The sequence below is a fragment of the Pollicipes pollicipes genome, unplaced genomic scaffold, assembly GCF_011947565.3.
Source record: "Pollicipes pollicipes isolate AB1234 unplaced genomic scaffold, Ppol_2.1 Scaffold_4881;HRSCAF=5763_pilon_pilon_pilon, whole genome shotgun sequence".
Taxonomy (NCBI): Eukaryota; Metazoa; Arthropoda; class Thecostraca; order Pollicipedomorpha; family Pollicipedidae; genus Pollicipes; species Pollicipes pollicipes.
In genome coordinates, this window is record NW_023596576.1 from 39,994,373 (window position 1) to 40,015,054 (window position 20,682).

Consider the following 20,682-nt stretch of genomic DNA (forward strand, 5'->3'; position numbering starts at 1 on the left):
GATGGGGCCGCGCCACTGGAAGACTTACTTGGTTAAGTCCTAGGTAAACAGTTTGCCTAGGCTGTATGGAAATCCACCAATATTCTTATACTGTTTGACCGATAAGCATTCCTGTCGTTGTTCGTGATGGGCTGATTGCCAAGTGGGAGGGGGGGGGAGCAATTGCGGCTAAGCAAGTCACCGCTGGGCACGTGACCACGGCGCACGACAGCTGGGCCTGGTGTTGCATAGTTTAGACCGCTATGCATCGTTTCCGCTACCTGAAATATCAGAAACAGAAGAGTCGCTTGCTGGCAAAATGCCTAGGCGTTAAATGCCGATATTTTTATTTTCACTGTAAAAATTAGTCATCAGATGACACATTGACTTGCGGGCTCGTTCGGAACATTCTATACTATACACCCGTGTGCGGGCTACCGCTCGCATGCCACCGGACACTAATTCGCAGCGGCTGCTGACCGCACACTCAACGACTCAGAACACTTGTTGCCCCACGCTGAACACAGTTGCAAGCGTGCTTCCGCCGGAGCAGCGCTGCGTGTGCAGGTTGCTCGTTGACATGTAACGACCCTTAATGGACCAGCCCCCGCAGGTGCTCGAGCCGTCCCCAGGGCGCTCCGCCGGCAATTAATCTCGCCAGCTTGTGCCGGTGCCGCAAAGCTTGGCGGCGCCGGCGGCTTCTCCCGGTCCCGAGTAACGGCCTGTCCGTCTGGATGGCGTCGCCCGCGGCGGTGATCGGGTACGACCGGCGCCAGCGCTCTGTTGACGCGGGCGGCATGGTGACGCCCCCGCAGGACGCTCGGCGCTGTCCGGCGGCGCGCCCGTCTGCGACCCGGGCCACGAGCGACCACACGCGCCATGTCCAGCCCGTCCGGTCCTTGTCATGGTGAGTGGGCGGCGACTGGGCGCCGCCTCCGGTCCCTCTGTCCTCCTGAGCACCTCACGCGCCATGTCCGGCCCGCCCGGTCCCTGCCGTCATGGTGAGTGAGCGTCGGCTGAGAGCCGCTTCCGGTCCCCTCCCCAGCACCTTCGCTTAGGGCAGACCGCTGGAGGTGCTGTTTATGGTATGGCTGTGCCGGCTTTGCCATGAAGTCGAGTTATTAGTGATTGGTGGTTGAGACGGAGTTTGTTTATTTTTTGTGCGCTCATGTAGCGTACGCTAAACCTTGTTTGGAGTGTATGTTAGACTGTTGGGGCGTAACGGCAGTTAACTGCGTGTGTTTTCAGATTAGAAGGCGCAAAAAGAGCCTGCATTAGCGTCAATCCAGCGCTGCCATGGTCGCAAACGGCACTCCCGCCAAGGGTCCGGACGGGCAGGTACGGAGCCATAGTAGCGAAGCAGAAAATGTACTTAAAGCGTACTTCAGGCAGTGTTTGCATTTGGCCCGTTTTCTCCGCCTAACGTTACTTATATGTAGCTGCTACTTTCATCGAACGTGATGGGAACGCTCTCGGTGCCTGATCATGTGAAATTGGTTTTGGCATCGCGTGCTCGTCTCAAGCACCATCCTAATGCCGCAGCAATGTGCTGAAACAGGTAGCGGACTCATGCTTACTTGCATTGAACACAACTTAAACGTTGAAATAACATTTCAGCCGCTCGGATACCAGGAGCCGACGCCTTTCTACACGCATCTGCTGCGCTTCCTTTTCGGACATGTCGGCTTGTTCTTTCTCGTGGCCGGCTTTGCAGTTGTCGGTAAGTGATTGGGAGCACCCTGGCAGGACAGGGATAGAAAAGCAGTAGACGATTAATCAACGAGGATAGGGAATTATCGTATCATAAGACATGGAGGTGGCAGCATCGGTGTGGTCTGGTTTACCTGAGCACCTTGTTCTTTTGATCTGTTATCAGTCGCCCTTATGGCGGTTTGAATATGAGTAGTCATGGCAGGCGTAACGAAAGACAAAAAAGGAACCCTTGTTGAATCAAACATGTTAGAAGATTGTGAAATGATAGGGTGTCAGTGAGAGGACCGGTAAATGTTGCAAGTGGATAAATAGACGAGCACACTGGTCAACAGCGAGCGCACGGGCTGCGCTGTGGAAGAGCAGACACATCAACACGGAGTGGGCATGGCTTGAACTGACAGATGAACACTCCGAACAGATAGTGAACAGGTAGATAAAAGGAAACAAACAAGGCGGAGCAGCCGCAAATCAGACTTTCTTGGTAATTGATGAATGGACTGGTGATCCTTGAGAAGCGGGGGACCCGCTTACTGGATGGACACTACCAGGTGGATTAGAAAACCAGCTGTCTGATACCCCGTCGAATGAAAACACACTGCTTTAAGTGACTCCTTATAAGCTTAATTATATCCCCGTTTTCGAAGCGATTGATTATGTTGGTGCACAACGACAGCTAGTAGGATATCACAATTCAGCTGACTGCTTGGATACAAACCTGAACGTGTTTGGTACGTGTGTGAGTATCAGTCGTGAAGGTGTATCGAGTGCAAGAAATGCGCGCTATTTAGCACACATGGCTGAAAGCAGTCACAGCAGCGTGCTAAAAGCAGAGCTAGGTTTGAGCTTAACACGCGATTTGAACGGTAGCCGACATGGTTCAGTGTAAATGGCACAACGCCGTGCTCATAACTGGCTTGGGAAGTGCTTGCACGCAAATTGGTCGTGTCATGAAACAGCTGAAAGGAACTGGCGTACGGAAGGAAATCAACACGTATAGCCAACCTCAACGTTAGCGTACTATGGCATGCTTTGTTGATCATGAGTGTACTGCTAGCGCGCACTCTGAGCTCGAAGCCCCACACCCCACCCAACATCCCATCCCCGCTTAACCCGCGCCCGACCGGGGGTTTGAGACAAACACGCCCAGCCGGGGGAAGCTACTTCCCCTGAGGTTTCCAGCTTCCACAAGCTGCATGAGAAAAACAAAGATATTTGAAGTTCTCCTGAAATCATGAAAAATGTTATTATGGTGACCTATTATGCTTGTTGTGACCCCATCACCTATTGTTAATCATTATAGCGTTAAAATGATATCACAACCTGTTTTCGAACTATGCGTCCCAAATTACCGTATGAAGCTGCCTATGTTGAGCTCAGCATGTGTTTTGCAGATGGTACTCAAAGAGATGGGTTATGACCCGAGCCAAGGTCATGTGCTCTGTGGTCACGTGATGGCTATGCATGTAAGTTAATACTCTGCCTCACATACAAACGCCCAAACTTCTAAAAATGCGTACAAGTTTGTATGATTTACGAAAATTGGTAAAAATTTACCTGGCTTCAGGCCTTTGACTTGGTATCTTCAAAACAAAAAGAATCCGAAATATAAAACTATAGGTGCGAGCATGATCTATTCTTATCACAATTCTGCGTTGTTCTTTGCGAGCGTCGTTTTTTGCCTGTGCTTTTCAAACCGTGGGCGTAAGTCAACCCCCCCCCCCCCCCCCCCCACCGACCAAGCGCGGGTCAAAGCATGATAATGTCGCAGCTGTGCTGTGCTGGCAACCACGATGCCACGACGCCGCGCAGCCCGCAGACATCAACGACTTCGAGCGTGTATCACTGACTGGCGTCTTCGCGATGTACCCAGGCAACGCGACCACACAGGGCAGCGCTGTTTGTCGATACGGCCGGGGTGGCCTGCGTTCCCTGGGCGATGGGACGCATAAACACGGCAGGTACCGAGCGAAGAAATCAATACAAGCCGCTGGTCAATGGATACCAATCACGTACCAAGAATGGGTGGCGACCTCGTGGCTGGTGGACTTTCGAGTCATGCTGACTTCAAGTGTTTGGCCAGAAGTGGATGATTAAGACCCTGACTCACGGTACCGGCACGCTTCAAAGGGGTTGGGCCCGCCAACATCGATGCGGCATGGGTGCTTTATTGCAACCCGCTCGTTCAATTTATAAGAAGCCGTTATTTTTCCGATATATTTGCTTTTCATGCTGTAAATCATCTGCAAATTTTGGGTCCGATACGAGCCCAATGAAAAGCTACTACCAGCTGGTGGTATCTTTATTATGGTGACATTTACGTCTTAAGACCATGCTGCTGCGGGCGAATACAAAGCGTAAAGGTGACAAAGATCCGGGTGTCCGGACTTTGCCGGGCTTAGACACTGTTTTTTTTCTAATCAGAATATTATTTCCAAGAACCCTACGATAAGAGTATTCGTTTGCTGGGTTCGATTCCTGTCAGTGCTACATGCCCGCTTTAATGGTCCTTGGCGGTGTTGGGACACCAAACTAGAGACCATGGTGAGCCATGCCGGTCTGAGAGATTTCAGAGATTTTGCGCGCCCAATTGTAACGCCATGCGGTGACCTGGGGTCGGTGGCTCGGATGAGCGCCATGGGCAAGGACGCGAAAACGCCGGCTAACATCCACGAGTGCTGCGGCTGTGGTCCTGTGATGCTGGTCATCTGCTCCGGAGCGGGACCAACTGCGTCGTGCCGTTGCAGGGGCCTGGATGTACGTCCAGATCGAGCTGCCGGCCGAGGAGCAGCGGTACGCTCTCAAGAAGGTTCGCGCCGCCGACATCAACGACGCCTACAACTACATGAGCTCCCTGTTCTGGCACTACCAGGGCAAGAATCTGACTTTTGCTCAGTGGGACCACAGGGTAATGACTGTCTGGCGAAGTGCCCTATTCGACCATGCAGTGTCTAGTCGCTCAGGGCTTTGAGCTGTACTTTGAGCTGCGTAAGTTTTTTCAGCATTGCATTTAAATGTATAAAAGTCGCGATTGGCTGGCGAAATCATATGTTTCTAAATAAGGACATCATGGGATCGCTCGCCAAGCCGGGACGGCTGACATTCTCCAAGCCACTGGGATATGGGAAACAATTTTAGCCTTAATATAAAAGCATGCATCTGCGCTCAGTAGGCATAGAGATTTAATGCGCGATTGAAGGTCTACGATGCAAAATATTTTGAGTCGTAACTTGTATCAAGTACAAAGCATGTTGCTGCCGAAGTGGCTTACTTTTCTTAGCCCCTTGCTCTTCCACACTAAAAAAGTTAGCGGCTGCTGATGATTATGATATGATAAACGATCCGATGTTATTCATGCAGGGACCAAAACACCTCCTAAACAGCCTCTACGAATCCGAATAAAGTTGCCATTTTTCGCTGGTAGATCAAGATCAACCTGAAAACGATGGAGCAGTTCATCATAAACGCAGTGGAGAACTTCAAATACGACGGGACTGTGGACGAATGGAACTACGACTGGACGTTCCCCAAGGCGCTGCTCTTCACCATCACCATCATGACGACCATCGGCTACGGTCACATCGCGCCCATCACCTTCACCGGCCAGATGTTCACCATCTGCTACGCCATGATCGGCACGCCGCTGCTGCTGGTCTTCCTGGCCAACGTGGGCGACTCCATGGCATCGGCCTTCACCCTCACCTACAGGTCAGGACTGCGACCTCGGTCTTCAGGTGCCCGGTGCTCGAAGGTTAGCCCGGTGATGTGGGCCTTTACATCCATCCGAAGGTCAGGACTATGACCTCGATATTCACAAGCAGTCGTAGCACTCACACCGCGGTGCCGCTGAAAAGGAACAGAGCTCTTCAAGTTTGAACTCACGTCTGAAACGCTGCGATGAACTATAGGCTGTTGGCAAGATGCAAACTATGTTGCACCGACAAATATGGACGTCACTGATTTAAGGAACGGTCCGGCTCCATCAATGTACGGAATAGTGTATAATTTTAGTCAAATGCTGTTAAACACTGCGGGTGATAACCCTGCCTTCGTGGCAGTGTTGAAGTGCATTTTTTGTGGATATATATATATATATATATATATATATATATATATATATATATATATGTGTGTATATATACATTTATATATATATATATGTATATATATGCGTGTATAACACTGTATATATGTATGTACAGATTACATATGTGTGTGTATATACATGTATATGCATATATACATATATATATATATATATATGTATTTATATTTATATATATACACATATATGTAATAGGAGAACGAGTTTACGAGTCATGTGCGACACACTCAAACAAATAAGTCTTTGGGCCCACGACTAACCTACCTGAAGTGAAATCGGATCAACTCTGGGTGTATGGTGGCTATGCAAATCAGTTCCCAATCCGGTGTAGTGAGGGACGACGAAGCCGAATCAGAATATCATGCGGGCCAAATTCGAATCGATTCCCGAACTATATCCATTCCTCCGAAGCCAAACCCAAGCTTGCCCATGTCATTATCAGAATTCGTCATTGCCCCAACAAATCGCTGAAAGTTGGTTGTTAATTTTGCCGCCGTTATACCACCTGGAGTCGCCGTTGGAAGCGGTGAGCCGATCTCGTATGGGGACCGGCGGTCGCCGTTGGAAGCGGTGAGCCGTTCTCGTGTGAGGACCGGCGGTCGCCGTTGGAAGCGGTGAGCCGATCTCGTGTGAGGACCGGCGGTCACCGTTGGAGGCGGTGAGCCGATCTCGTGTGAGGACCGGCGGTCGCCGTTGGAAGCGGTGAGCCGATCTCGTGTGAGGACCGGCGGTCGCCGTTGGAGGCGGTGAGCCGATCTCGTGTGAGGACCGGCGGTCACCGTTGGAGGCGGTGAGCCGATCTCGTGTGAGGACCGGTGGTCAGCGGTTATGCGGCCCTTTCAGCCGGGTGTGCTGCCGCTGGTGTCGCGCCCGACGCTACCAGGCCGAGGCTGGCTTCGGCAAGAAGGTCAGGCGACTCGTCAATGACCAAGTCGGCCATGAGGCGTACATGCCTACCGCTCAGGTCAGATGCCTACCGCTCAGGTCAGATGCCACCGCTCAGGTGGACTGGTCGCGCACGGAGAAGAATGGCATGACACATGTTCATTTGATCCAGCTATGAGTTATTAGCGGTGTTCTGTCTGCAGGCAGGGACCGGTCAGCACTTGTGTTGTGTCTAGTAGCAAAGACACTGTGCTGTTTGTGTATTACTCATGCACGTGACGGAATAATCAAGAACAGACACGGAATGCATCAACTTTGCTGCAGAACTCTTAGTTAGACAAACTATATCCCCCATGTTCAAGACAGGTAACATTTCGCCTGTGACGACGCTGCGTTGTTCTTGCTCGGTGATAAATTGTATGAATTCATCGTTATGTATGGTACTACATTAAATCGCACCGCTTGCTACAGGTGCTGGTGCCCATCACGATCAACATGGTGCTGATCGTGTTCTACCTGCTGATGGGCGCTCTGATCTTCTCCAACTGGGAGGGCTGGGATCTGGGAAGCTCGTGCTACTTTAGCTTCGTCACGCTATCCACCATCGGCTTCGGAGATATGGTGCCGGGAAACAGGTACTCATCCAAAAGACTCTAGCGGGTGCGTCTCACCAGCCGCAGAGCAAAGCCAACCAGCCATCGGCAGCCTACGCTGCGTCGGCCACGCTGTGTTATGAGCTAAACCGCAATGTCTGCACTGACCGATAGCGCGGGAGCGGTGCCATTTTTACGCGAGCCTGCGCCCAGCCCGTGTTCCCTCTTCGGCGACCATACAACGTCAGCTGCGGACATTCGGCGCCAAGGCGAATGGCGCAGACCTCTTCAGATGAGTGCTCTAATGTCACCATTGTCGACAGCTTCCTCGACTACAAAGACGGCGGGGGCGCCGCGTTCAAGATGATCGCCATCACGCTGTATTGCGTTTTTGGTAAGGTACTCATCACTGATGTCTCTTCAGCGTGCACGTATTCTATTGGGCATAATGTGTCTAGTCATGTCAGAGCGTCCCAGAGCAAGTAGGTGCATCTTTGAGTTCAGTGTGCGTCATGCATGTCCTATGTATGCATCACTACTCTTTTTGTGAGTGACGCAGTGTGATCGAATGAAAGTATGGTGCATGTGTCTTCACAAACCTTATGCATATGTTGTCTCTGAGCTCATTCCCTCGCCTCCGCTGGTCTGACGCCGTGCCGTCCTCGCCGGCAGGCATGGCCCTGATCAGCATGTGCATCCAGATGATGCAGGACCAGATAGTCTCGAAGGTGCATTGGTTCGCCGCTGAGGTGGGCATCATCGACTCGGACAAGCGCGCGTCGCGCTCGCGCGTCAAGTACAAGCGCTCGCGCAAGGACCAGGTGCCAGAGACACCGCTCGACGCCGACGGCAACCTGTCGCAGCCCGCGTCCGGCGAGAGGCGCCGCAAGAAGAAGAAGAAGCGCCCCGTCGACCCGGAGGAAGGGGCCGACGAGCCGCTGGCCCCGCCCCCGGCCGCAGCCCCGGCCCCGGCCCCGGCCCCGCCCCCGGCCCTGGCCCCTGCCCCGGTCAGTAAGGTGGAGAGCGCCGATCAGCTGATCGACGAGGAGATGGGCGCGGTGGCGTGAGAGGCCTCGGTCCGCGCTGCTGAGGCCGGAGAGCTGTGAGTGACAGAGGAAAACCACGACCAAGGCGCGAACGAGGACTCGACTCGGATCAACGACCGTGTGGCCTGGCACTATCCGTGCCCATCGGCGTGTCTCACCTGTTTCGAGAGTTCTCCGTCGTCGGCTCACGCAGACGGCGGGCGTCTCGCTATTTGTGCACGTGATCTCCCGGGCTGGCCCGCGGTTTAGCGGTCCCGCTCGGAGTCAGACCGGCCCCGCCCCCCCCCCCCCCTCTCTCCCTCTCCTCCTGGGCCGTCTGACTCCGATCGGCGACTCCGACTCGGGTCCTGCCCGTGCGACAGCCTCCAGGGAAGACCCGCGCACTGGGCTCACTACGACCAATGGGACTGGGGACCCGCGATTCAAGTACACGTGCCAAACAGCGGAGCGGGGAGGGCAGCCGGGGTAGCCCCTTGCTCTTCGACGGCCCATGTGATGCCTTCTCCGCTCCTCCCGCCCAGGCGCCGGCTCTTCCCTTTGTTTGGGAGGGCTACGTACGCTCTTCTGTTGTCACAGTGTGAATGCCCGCGCGCGTGAGTGCAGATGAAGGTCTATTCAAAATAAAGCAAGGCATTCGGTACAGGTGTTTGCTTAATCTCTGAGTGTGAAGCCGTAAAAATTTCGATTCACTCAAAACGATTGGCTTCGAGCTGTGACGCAATTATTCCGACTTGGAATATCGTATTTTGAGCTGACGTCTATGGTAGCCGAGGCATTTGCTGGTATAATACGCAATGAAGCGCCGTCATGTGTTTATGGCCAGATCGGGCTTAACCCTCTTCATTCTTGCACCAACAGTATCACCGAAATGTAACATGGAGTCAAATGAACCTCAGATCTCAGCGTTTTCCCTCACTCAGCATTCCCCTCATCAAGAATTGAGATGAGTTTTGGCCTGGGAGATTAAGTGACTCCTTGTCAAGTGCATTGGTATCCTGAGGAGAGCGTTCAAAATAAACTTCAAAGAGGTAGAGTTTTAAGTTATTTTTGTGACTTTCTGCTGCTCAGGTTGAAGGCTTCCTTCCGCGACTACTGCTAAGTCATAATTGATTATATATAATCATATCATTATTGTTACCTGATAGTAGCTGATAAAAAAGCATGTATAGCTAACGGTAACTCGTAACGTGGCATAGCGAGCGGCATTCGTTGAAGTGCATTATGTGGTTGGTTGTCTGCACCTCCGAACGACACGAGATGGTGCGCACCAGCATTACGTTAGTGGCTCCGGCTGACACATGCAAGCACGCTACCTCAGCTAAACCATACTGGTACCATTGCAGGCATTGAAGCAATTGCATAGCTTTCTTCATGCGATGTAGCCCCAGCAGTGCGCTGAGTGCCACAAACCCATTCATCGCACGGAGGTGCCATTCAGTCCTGCACCGTCGCCCGTCTTGTCTTGGAGCCCCTGTTACTAAGAGTCGGTGCACGGTGCACAGATCGATGACCCGTGCGGCGTTTTAGACTGGCGTCACAGCATCAGTACAACTCGAGGCAAGCATCGCTGTCTTAATGACGAGTCACTTCATTATGGCATGGTTGAGAGCAGGGGTCCCCACGAGGCCAGACGTAGTGGGGGTGTCCCAGAGTAACTTTGTTTGGGAAAACAGGATTGCTCAGCGCTGGTCTGCCTCTCCGGCTCACGGCAAGCTTAATAATGTTTGTTTCACTTGATATAAGAAGGAAAGGCACTCACCTTCTGGTTTTTTGGCCTTATGAGCTTAGAGTTCTTACGTTGAGTTATCGACCTTCAAAATGCCAGCAGGCACTTGTTCAACGACGTTGTAACGCTGAATAATGATTATATTGACGGTACTCAATATAACCCTTATTTTAGCGTTACACCGTCCTTAACCAGTTACTCTTGGTATATTGAAGGTCACTAATCCAGCATGAGAACGTTCAACCCAGAGTGCAAGCTTTGTCAAATTGCATGCATGTTTAGGGATTACGCTAAAATGCTTGAAGTTCGGTAGTTTTAAGTCATTTCGCTGTTAGTAATTTTACATTTTTCACAGCAGCATCTAAGTAGTGTGACACTTGATTAAAGGGATCCGTTTTATGGTATGTGTAGGGAGGGAGGCACCAATAATTGGAAAAGAAAGCATATCAAACCACGTCCAGATGGGTGCAACACGAATTTTTGAGGCGGGAAAGACTCGATGGTGTGTATGCAAATTTGTTGGTACCTCACTTGACCCCTCTTCTGCTCTATTCGGTCTCACTTTGACTTTTTTGCCCATGTTCAACCCTCACCAAGACAAAAATTAGCGCCAATGCATTTCAAATAAAAAGATGTTCCTACAAAGCAGACCTTCACATCTCATCATACCTCCGTACAAATCTTCACGAACACAATTTGTAATGGGTGACATTAAACGGTGGGATGTGTTCAGTGCACATCGATTGGCGCGCGTTCATCTTGTGAGCGTTGTCACCGGCTGCAATAATCATGAGATTATATTCATTGGCATCCCCCCTCTTCAAAATCATGTGTTAATTGCTCACACCACTAAACATCACTAAAAAACGCCTTGTCATTTCTCTTAGCCGGTGATTAAGCAAGCCAAGCCATCTCCGATCTGAATAAGCTAGAACACCAGCCCAGAGGTCTTACCCACCAGATCCAACCGAATTTGATGCATGGGAAGCGAACCCTGGCTATCCGTTTTACAGTGATTTTGAGAGGTGTGCAAACGCTTTTCAAGGTTTTGCAGAAAGGGCTGCGTCAAAAGACTGATATGCTTGCAGGCATTGTAGCCGATGACAAGGCTCAGGAGGTGGAAACCCACTGGCATAACACTTAGCTCGCCTTAAATACGGGAAACAGGCTGTTTATCCTATGTGACGATGCGTGCGAGCATACAGGATATTACGTTGAAATGAAAGGGTGAATGGCACCAAGTCAACGTCTAGCTGGTTTCGTGAGGTCATTTTTGCAATGCTGCTAGGCTTGTCAATAGCTTTATTGTACGATGCATCGGTTAGACTGTCCTCACTGAAAACTTCAGACTTCTGACTGCACGTGCCTACGCTTGCTTTGGTCATGAAATTCGCTGCCTTTGTTGGCAGAGCGCGCTTTTCACGTGATTAATTTAACAATCGTTCTCATATCTTTTGACCCCGTCGATATGTGCCTTTAGACTATCGGGCTTTCAGCATCATTGTATTGTTGGTATTCAACCATTTATTATTTCTGTTGGTGATGGTTTGCTGTTTTAGCTACTCTAAAGTGGTTCCGATAGTGGCCGCCCACCACTGCCAACTGCCGGTTTGCATTCTCGTCGAGTGCCATCTGACTGCAACATCAGCAGAACTTCTCCCCACGTTGAAGACGTCGTATCACAGCAGTTTAAAGCATTTGCCTACACGTCAAGCCCTAGCCGCTGGCTTTGGGTGAGCAGCTGCTGACCATGGGGGCCGGACTGCCTCACGCTCGAGCCGCCCTCACTGACGCCGAGCAGCTGCAGCCCTGTCGTCGGCGGAGGCAGTTTGAAGTTTGCCGGCAAGCCGCCAGGTGTCAGCTGGCGGACGGTGTCACGGCCGGCATTCGGGACGGGCGGCCTCGGCGCCTGAGGCGCGCTCTTGGGCGCCAGGATGAGCTTGCGGCTTGTCAGCAGCCGTTCCAGTCGGGCCAGCGGCGACGGCTTGTGGGCGGCAGGTCCAGGTCCGTTACTAGTCTTCTGCTGGACGGCGGCTGTCTTCCCCTGATCGTGCGCCGAGGTCTGGGCGGCTGCCGCCATCGTCTCCACCCGGCGGACAGCTGCGGTTGAGGCGCCGGCTGCTGGCTCTTTGCTGGAGTCATCTCGGGCTGATGCTGCTGCCACCATCGGCTGTGTAACGGGGACGCTTTCTGTACTGTTAGCTGCGACTTCTGCGGGTGGGCTTGGGGTCGCAGTTCCGTTTCGACGCACGTCATTTGCTGCGCTCGCGTTTGCGCTTGCGTTCTCAGCTGACAGCGGGGAAGTAGAGGAAGATGCTGAAGATTGGTTCGTGGTCCGTTCGACTGGTGGAGCAACGGCGGTTGTGTTTAGTTGTGCAGACTTAGTTGTTAGTGTCTCCCCGTCGACTGCTGGGTTTGACATCGTGGCTGAGCTGTTGCTGGTGCTGTTGGCTTCGCTCGCCGTCGCGACAACGTGTGCTTCGCTCGATACCTGGGCTCCTGTTTCCTGCATGGCAGATGAGCTCGTTTCAGTGGTTACGGTATCATTTGACGAAATGCCTTCTGCCGGCCTTTTCGTGCTGGCTGTTGCTGTTGCTTCCGCAGACGTAGTTACCCGAACGTTGGTGATCGTGGAGCCGGACTGTTGGCTACTCACTGGTTGCAATGTCTTGACGTTAATGGAAGTGGCGGTTGCCTCCCCTGGAGATGATGACTCGCTGGAATCGTTGGCCTTAGACATTTCTGGGTTTCTGTTTGCTCTTAGCGGTACCTTCACCGAAATATCCGGTGCTTTAGCATTCGCTGAAAAACAAACTTAGATGAGCGATGTGACGTACAGCACTTCAGAACTGCTCCCTTTTCTAACCGTGCGTCATCCCAAATGCACTGGAATTCAGCACCCGCATTGATCGTTGCCAACTGCGAAGTACGGACGTGCGGCACACGCTGGCTGCTGGCCGCCATCGAGCGTCAGGGGTCAGAGATCACACGAGGCCCGCCTGGCCGATATGCCACGGTCAACATCGGGTCGTTCGATGCGCCGAGTGAAGCGGCAAATTGAGTTGCGGAACGCGCGCGGACGCCGGCCGGACCTCATGGCCCCGGGGTGCGGCGGAGCTGAGTTTGGCCCCGGCTCTCACCTGCCGAACAGGCGAGCTTCTTGGCCGCCGGGCTGCCGGTCTCCATCACCAGGCGGACGTTGAGAGACGGGTCGGCGCATGTTGCGTTGCTGGTGGCGGCGAAGCCTACTTTCTTTATCGAGTCGGTGCAGTAGCAGCCCCCGCCGCTGGTAGGGACGAGGTGTACGATTTATTCGCTGGAGATAGAGATTTGATACGCTGGGCATGGCCGTCATGTCTGCCCAACACGCCTGGTACGTCAGACTGTGTTAGCAAACTGGCTGCATGAAGATGTTATGACGGCCGCTCAATACAGCGATACTGGCTGTGGTCCTAATATTCCTGAACGAACTCGGGACGCCTTCCGACCTTGCCTTCCCGAACGCTCACTTTCCGTCCTTACCTTACACTCCCGGCGAATGTTCCGTCCTTACCTTACACTTCCCGGCGAATGTTCCGTCCTTACCTTACACTCCCCGGCGAATTGTAACCGTCCATACCTTACCTCCCGCCGATGTCCGTCCTTACCTTACAACTCCCGGCGAATGTTCCGTCCTTACCTTAAAGCCTCCTGGACAGACCTTCCGCTCGTACTTTAAGCCCCTAGCCAAAGCAAACCCACATATCTTACCTGTCCCGATCCACGGACATCCCGTTCCCACCCAGCACCCTCTTCGTGCATATCCTTCACAAACTCACGGCAGAGGACTCGTTCTGCAGAGGGTCATAGACCCACGGCAGAAGGTTCGTTCCGCAGAGGGTCACAAACCCACGGCAGAGGGTCCATTCTGACCTGCCGACCGGCACGAAGACGGCGAAGCGTTGGTCGGCGTGCCGTCGGCATCGACAGGTGCAGACTGTCAGCGAGGGCGGCGATGAGCCCGTCACCCGCTGCAGCTGTGAGAGAGCATGCCTCGGACCCGGCACGTAGCACGGCGCGTCCGGCGCTGCCGGCAGAGGCGACAGATGAGACAGCATGGCGAGCGATGTGGGAAGATCTACAAAGTACGAAAGGGCTGTGGGTCTATTTCGGGTGCAACGTGGCGGTTGTCAGACATTTTTTGGGACTCGTGCGAATTAGATAAGTGATGTAAAAGCTTTTTCGTTTTATTCTGTAGCGATGTCTATTTGACAACACATCTCATACACCACAAAGCGCACGAAAAAAGATTATGCTGGCCTGCAGCCGACAACGAAAAAACCAAACGGTTCGCGGCATGGCGGCGTCCCATGATCACGTTGGGCAATCGTGTCCATCGGCAGATCTTGGGTTTTCTGCGGTATGCACCCACTTCCACCGACAAATGGTTTACTGAAAGCGTTTAGCTATAAGGGCATACTGCGCGAGATGGAGCTTGGTAACCATGCCAACCATACTCACAGAATTCCTCCTTCGCCCCGGAGAAGGCGACCACCAGATCCCACTCAGCTGCGAAGCAATACGCGTCTCACGTTAAGGAGCAGTCACCGGACACAAGACGGCGGCGTAAAAAGCACGATCAATGACCGAAGCCAGGGGCGCTTTTACATATAAAAACACGAGTCCAGGCGCATCCACGACAATCTCCATCAGCGGGCTTTCCGGGATCTCGTGCAGCAGCGAAGAACCGGCACTCCTCGGTCGCCCACTCCCCGCTCATGCGGAGATTGCAAGCCTCGCGGCCCGGCAATCCAGGTGGCCGTGAGCGCGGTCCGCTGGTGTGGGCGAGAGGACAATCAGCTCACCCTGCTGAGCGGTGGCCGTCCAGCACAGGCCATCCACGAGCAGGGTGACCGTGCAGACGAGGGCACGCGGCAGCATGTCTGGGCACTGCGCGCCGGCTTTGTTTGTGCTCGCGCCGCGCGGACGTGTCGGCTGGCCTTGGCACGTGACACGGTAACAAGTGACATGTCATCGGGACTGACGGACCGCCCGCTCCGCTATCGACGACCAGTTCGCAGAAGTTCAAACCTGGCAGGCAGCCGATTTGTGCACGAGGTCGCACCGCTAGCAGTGGGGCAGTGTCACGGATCACCACCTGCGAAAAGAGGGTACTCGCATCCAGAGGAGACGGTGTCATGGCCCAGTACACATAGGGCAGTGCCAGGGGTCAGTACCTATTGAGAGATGGTGTCGGGTGTTAGCACAGGGGCAGCATCAGGGTCAGCAAACACAGAGGGGCTGCGTGAGGGTTCAGTACGCACAGAGGCAGTGCCAGGGGTCAGCACACACAGAGGGGTAGTGTCAGGTAAGCACCTACCGAGAGAGAGAGAGAGAGAGAGAGAAGAGAGAGAGAGAGATAGAGAGAGAGAGAGAGAGATAGAGAGAGAGAGAGAGAAATAGAGAGAGAGAGAGAGAAGATAGAGAAGAGAGAGAGAGCCGGGGACATTGTAGCCCTAGGGGAGTTGGCAGGCGCCAACACTTGCAGACATGACGTCAGACTTTCTATTTTAACGCTCTGTCTTGATCTCTCAGTGTCTCTACAGAGACGTAAGTTGGAATGTCTCCCTAACCTGTTTCGTCAGTTTGAAGTCTTTCAACTGTTGGCTTTTTGGCATATCCTCGTCTTTTGGTTACGGAGAGCATTGTGCGAAACTGGTGGGAAATAAATACAGAACGAAGCTTTCAGTTTTACTTAATTTCACAATTTGATAAGCTTAGGTAAGGTCAGGAGTTAGGTTACGTTAGGTTAGTTTCCAGAGATACTATTGGGAACCGATTTACTCGCAAAGCCTAAGCGGTTAGTTTGTGACATTCGCTTTTCAACACAGCTCTGTCCACTAGTCCTCTAGATTATCTCGTTAATCTTGAGTCTTTCTGCTCTTTGCTTTTTGGTACATTCTCGGGTGTTCAGTAAGATGAACATTTTGCAAAAACGATGAGTAATAAATGCTGAGCTAAACTTGCAGTTTTAATCAATTTTACAGGTTGGTAGGGTGTTTTGTTATTTTCCCGGGACGTTGTTGGAAACTGCTTTACTTACAAAGCGCGGGCAGTCATTTTACGACCCTCGCTTTTCAGTATTGCCCCGTTCATTCACTGACTTTACCCCAGTGTGTTAAAAACTCATATAGACACATAGACATTTTTGTTGCCTTTAATTTCGTTTTACCTTAACACAAATTGCAAACCATTACGAAAAGGGTTTATTCCAAACAAGGAACCAGCATTTGGCTGACGTTCCATAGCATAAATGTATGATGCATAACAGTTAGCTGGAACTCAACAGCAACTTATCACCTGTCAGCTTTGTGTTCGCGTGCGCGTATGCACATAGACAACGAACCAATTAAGCCTCTGAGCATATCCTCCACTGTTGTGGTCGCTTGGGCGGACCAACTTTGAAGTCGGCAGAGAGCTGAGAACACAGCCCGCCTTTGTCCTGTACCAAGCTGCACGTGAGGACCGCTCTTGCGAAAAAAACGCGCGAGGAACCTCAATGGATTTTATTTACATCCACCCTCACGTCCTCGTCTATTCACGTCTGCCTTTGAAGACGGCCAGGCCTTGCTGAGAGTTCTTACGACGTTAAAAACGAGCGTTGCGAGGGAGCCGGCCTCCGGACTACAGCTGGGCCTGCCGCTGCGGCGGCGGGGGGGGGGGGGGAGACAGTAGTCGGGAGGCGGGTGTCAGTCGGGCCGGCCCAGCTGAGGCCCGGGGACGCCGGAGACGGCCACCACCCGACCCCACCCGGTGGCCGTCCCCAGGCAGGGGAGCGCACTCCGCAGCACAGCAGGCCGCTCCTCAGATAGACGGCCACCACCCGACCCCACCCGGTGGCCGTCCCCAGGCGGGGAGCGCACTCCGCAGCACAGCAGGCCGCTCCTCATCAGATGCTGACCCAGACGGCCGTAGTGCCGACGAAACCTTACAAATAGGGGCTTTGTACGGCCGATATGGTTTACTCAATAAGCTGTTTCAAAGCTTAAAAAGTGTTCTGCAAAGGGGTGCCGTAATGAGTTTGTGCAATCTCAAACAATTACTTCTAGTCGTAAATGCTGCTGTAATATAATCAGGGAGCTTGCACAGAAAAACTCCCTCTTGAAGTCCCGACAGTATGCGCAAAATGCAACGTTTCTGCATTGAGAGACCATGCGCCTTGGGACGGCGAAGATCGGCTGGTTGGAGCGTGCATTCACGAATGGGCGCGGAATCGTGGGTTCGGGCTCGGTTACCGCGCTGGTGTTTTGCCGTCCTCTGTCGAGTCTTGGGTCACGAGTTGTGGGTCATGAGTCGCGGGTGCATGAATCGTGGGTCTGTGAGTCGTGGTTTATGAGGCGTGGGTTCATGAGTCGTGGATTCATGAATTATGCGGTCATGAGTCGTGGGTTCATGGGTCGTGGGTTCGTGAGTCGTGGGTTCATGAGTCGTGAATTTATAAGTTTTGTTACCGCACCAGCATCTCGTCGTCCCTCACATAGACCCGGCATGTGATGTGATGTCAAAGAACATATCAGGAACGTGTACTGTTTAAGGTCCCCCATTAAAATTAAGCCCCTAAGCTTTGATGGGCATTTAAACGCCCTCCTTTTTTTAAGTGATTGGTCCTGTCTACCAATATTCTTTAGTTCGATGTGTCGGAGGTGTTAACATATTGCATTGATCGATGCGAAATCATTCTTTTCGCAAGTAGTTTTCCGTTTATGGTGCAGCAATTCTGCAAGGTTTTGGCCTGAAACGAGTGCAATGGAACACGTACAATCTGGTGAAGCTGTCATTGCTGCAGCATTCTAGCTAAAAGCGATACGGCAGAAAACAAGCAAAACAGCGGCTTTTTGCGTTGTTGTGATGAAATAACAAAACCCTCTAGCAAAATATATTCGAGGATCAGGCATTCCCGGGCAAATGAATTAAATGCACACCTCCATCTGAATATCAAAGATATTGCTTACAAAACCACAATATCTTTCAAAGTGGTTGGTGGTTTATTTCAAAACTGACAGCAGCACAAATCACTACACAGACGCACTGGCAAACTTACTTTTAAAAATGGCACTCTAGCACAACACTTCAAAATTTATTCAGCAATCATACACCAGCAGAAGCCCGTTAGGCTCAAGTTTGGCGAGGGCAGGGCCAACCCGATCGCGGTCTTGCGTGTGATGACGCGCTGCCTGAGATGATCTTGCAGCCGGCTTCCGGACTCGCAGCGGTGTGCGGTGCTGCTCTATCTCGCTGAAACTTCCAGCTATCATTGTTTGCTCTCCGCGGGGTGTTCCACATCGGTTCGAGGATTTATGTTTTCCGCTTCGTATCAGCGGGTACCACTCTTCCGTCTCCCTCAGGAAGAAGAAGGCCGGCTGTATGGTCTCGCCGCTGCTGATCGCCATGCTGACGCAACATCGCTGATCATGCGGCGTCCTCTCGATGGTGTGGTCTGGTGACTAGGATCCCCAAAAGGCGGTGTGTTGGGTGTGGTTCTGGTTCCGCGGCAATCGACTATCCAGACCACGTGCACATACTCTCGATATGGCCTGTGGAGCGTTGGCGGTCGCTGCTTTACCTGTATCCTGCAGGAGAACTTTACGAAGTCGTCAGGTCATTTCCGGCCATTTTCCAGGGCGAACTGCACGGTAAACCAGGGACTAGCCGTGCTTACTCAGAGACTTTGTGGGGTGCTTTTTCAGCGCGTATTTGACCTTATCAAGGCTTCCAGCAGCTCGGTTGGTTTTGCATCCAGATCGCTCGTGAATGTCAATGTTAAAATGCTAATGTTTTTTGCACGCCATCCTCTGATAATCCGTCTCATCACAAAGATAGGTTAATGCTCTTGACGCTACGTAAAGCCCACCCCACCATGGGGCGGGTACCAAGAGGAGAAGCATGAAACATGAATTCCGAGAGAGCGAGCCAATAGACAGAGAAGGTCTGGGACTATGAAAAGGCCTTATCCGGCATAATTATCCTGCGATGTCAGAAACCCGAACGACAGTGATTGCAGCACGAGACGAAAGTGAACCCGAACGAAAATTACATAACACGAAAGTGATCGAAAGCGACTGTTGCGATCTTGCAGCCTGAACTGTTCTGTGGCATAAACGGTCACGTCCCGCCCTTACAGTCACCAAAGCAGTTGTTCTTTGCGTGGTGAAACACAGGGGTGTGGATTGTAATGAGAACTGGCAAACTCAGTGAAATGGTCGCAGAAAAACAGATGGGTAAAAGCCACAGCAGCTCGTAATTGACCAGAACAGAAGTTAGATCACACGTAAAGTTCCGCAACCCACCTCGTTAAGACCGTCCTCTTGCTGCTAACGCTGCTACAATGCCGCAGTCTCAACAATGTTACCGAGACATATATGAAGACACATATATTGCTGGCAATGATTGACTGACGTGCCTGGCATGACTTGTTGACATGACTGATTTTGTAGATCCAAAATTCCTACCTGAACCACCGGAACCAAAACACCAATTGCAAAGCACACTGACTGATTAAGTTGGGCAGAAATTCATTATATATCGTAGCGCATTCAGTTTGCCTGCGATGCAGTCTGCTTCGTGCATAGCAAGCATCGATGCAACCTTGCCCACCACGTGATGTGATTTACTCCAGGGTGGGGCAGGTTGCATCATTTGAAAGGGCCTCAGTCAGAGTTAAGTTGCCAAAAACTGGAGATGTGCACCCCAAAGCCTCACCACTACGCATATAGCTGTGTACCAAATATATGTGCAGATATAAGCATATCAATTTTACCATCAGTAGTTTTATTGTGAGGAAACTTTGGGTGAAAGCTTATGCAAGTCTCTGTACTCTCCCGTACTGAACAAAATGGCTGTATTGGCAGCGCCGGGCACAGTCCAAGGTCCCGCTTGTCTGGGAGGCATGTGTGGAATAACGCGTTTCCGTCCCCACCACGCTTTCTCCTTCTGCTCACTTGTCCACGCTCACGACCCCTGGTCCGCATTCAACGCTTCAAATATGTTTTTCAGTGGTAATCCATAGAGTTTTTAATGGATTCCATTAGTGTACTCCTCTGACATTTACTGGCAGTCTTCATACCGCACGATGCGCATACAAATGATGTTTTCGGGCAGCAAACTGACGGCACGGGCGGCTCGCGGCACGTTTTCGTGCACGTGCTCGGGCAAGGCGCCCGCTTCTGCACGTGCCAGCGTGTCATGCTCTCGGCTATGACCTTGACCGTGCGGTCATCTGGGGTCCACACAAACCAGTCCTTGTACGTGATAATCTACACCGGCAACGTTGTGAAGAATGTCTTAAAAGGTACGCAAGGTCGGAAAAATTGAACAGGCCGGAGAGCTGATTCCAAGTTTAACGCCTGCTCGGGTGGGCAGGGTCAAATTGACCCCGCTCACCCGAACGAAGGTTGTCTTCAGCCGGCCACCTGGGCGCGTGTTAGCCAAGGCGCTTCCCGGAGCAGGCCCTTGCCACTCGCAGGGATCACAAACGTTCCTTTATTCGCACCAGCGGAGGTGCGCACGGCGGTGTTATGATGATGGCGGTAGCGACTGCAGGAAAGTGAAGTGCTGTTACAAAGTGCTGACAACGTAACTTGGACTAGAAAATAGCTAAAA

The 20,682-nt window shown here is 52.1% G+C and overlaps 2 protein-coding genes across 3 annotated transcripts; one reads left to right on the top strand and one right to left on the bottom strand.

The window, feature by feature from the left end:
- The first annotated feature begins 796 nt into the window (after positions 1 to 796).
- Positions 797 to 8,958, top strand: LOC119101194 (TWiK family of potassium channels protein 7). Of its 2 annotated transcripts, none has more exons than XM_037224481.1 (9): positions 797 to 886; positions 1,228 to 1,317; positions 1,597 to 1,699; positions 4,437 to 4,597; positions 5,114 to 5,397; positions 6,638 to 6,758; positions 7,151 to 7,314; positions 7,596 to 7,666; positions 7,945 to 8,958. In XM_037224481.1, the coding sequence occupies exons 2-9, from the start codon at positions 1,276 to 1,278 to the stop codon at positions 8,337 to 8,339; spliced, it is 1,341 nt and encodes a 446-aa protein (XP_037080376.1). In that variant the 5' UTR covers positions 797 to 886; positions 1,228 to 1,275; the 3' UTR covers positions 8,340 to 8,958. The 2 variants fall into 2 exon arrangements, with proteins under 2 accessions (XP_037080376.1, XP_037080377.1); XM_037224482.1 differs by lacking the exon at positions 797 to 886 and adding an exon at positions 889 to 980.
- A 2,646-nt stretch (positions 8,959 to 11,604) lies between these two features.
- LOC119100369 (proteoglycan 4-like) lies at positions 11,605 to 14,964 on the bottom strand. The gene is made up of 5 exons (XM_037223469.1): positions 14,889 to 14,964; positions 14,545 to 14,592; positions 13,957 to 14,110; positions 13,185 to 13,330; positions 11,605 to 12,846 (listed from the first exon to the last, which is right to left on the bottom strand). The coding sequence occupies exons 1-5, from the start codon at positions 14,962 to 14,964 to the stop codon at positions 11,747 to 11,749; spliced, it is 1,524 nt and encodes a 507-aa protein (XP_037079364.1). The 3' UTR covers positions 11,605 to 11,746.
- Positions 14,965 to 20,682: the final 5,718 nt, after the last annotated feature.

Bases quoted from the DNA above. Each gene is read 5' to 3' on its own strand.
- LOC119101194 (XM_037224481.1), top strand. From the start codon at position 1,276: ATGGTCGCAAACGGCACTCCCGCCAAGGGTCCGGACGGGCAG. The intron at 5,398-6,637 runs GTCAGGACTGCG...CGGCCCTTTCAG, and splicing joins GCCTTCACCCTCACCTACAG to CCGGGTGTGCTGCCGCTGGT. The intron at 7,315-7,595 runs GTACTCATCCAA...CATTGTCGACAG, and splicing joins GATATGGTGCCGGGAAACAG to CTTCCTCGACTACAAAGACG.
- LOC119100369 (XM_037223469.1), bottom strand. From the start codon at position 14,964: ATGCTGCCGCGTGCCCTCGTCTGCACGGTCACCCTGCTCGTGGATGGC. The intron at 14,111-14,544 runs GTGAGTATGGTT...CTCTGCCGGCAG, and splicing joins CGGGGCGAAGGAGGAATTCT to CGCCGGACGCGCCGTGCTAC. The intron at 13,331-13,956 runs GTCAGAATGGAC...CGTCCCTACCAG, and splicing joins GTCTTCGTGCCGGTCGGCAG to CGGCGGGGGCTGCTACTGCA.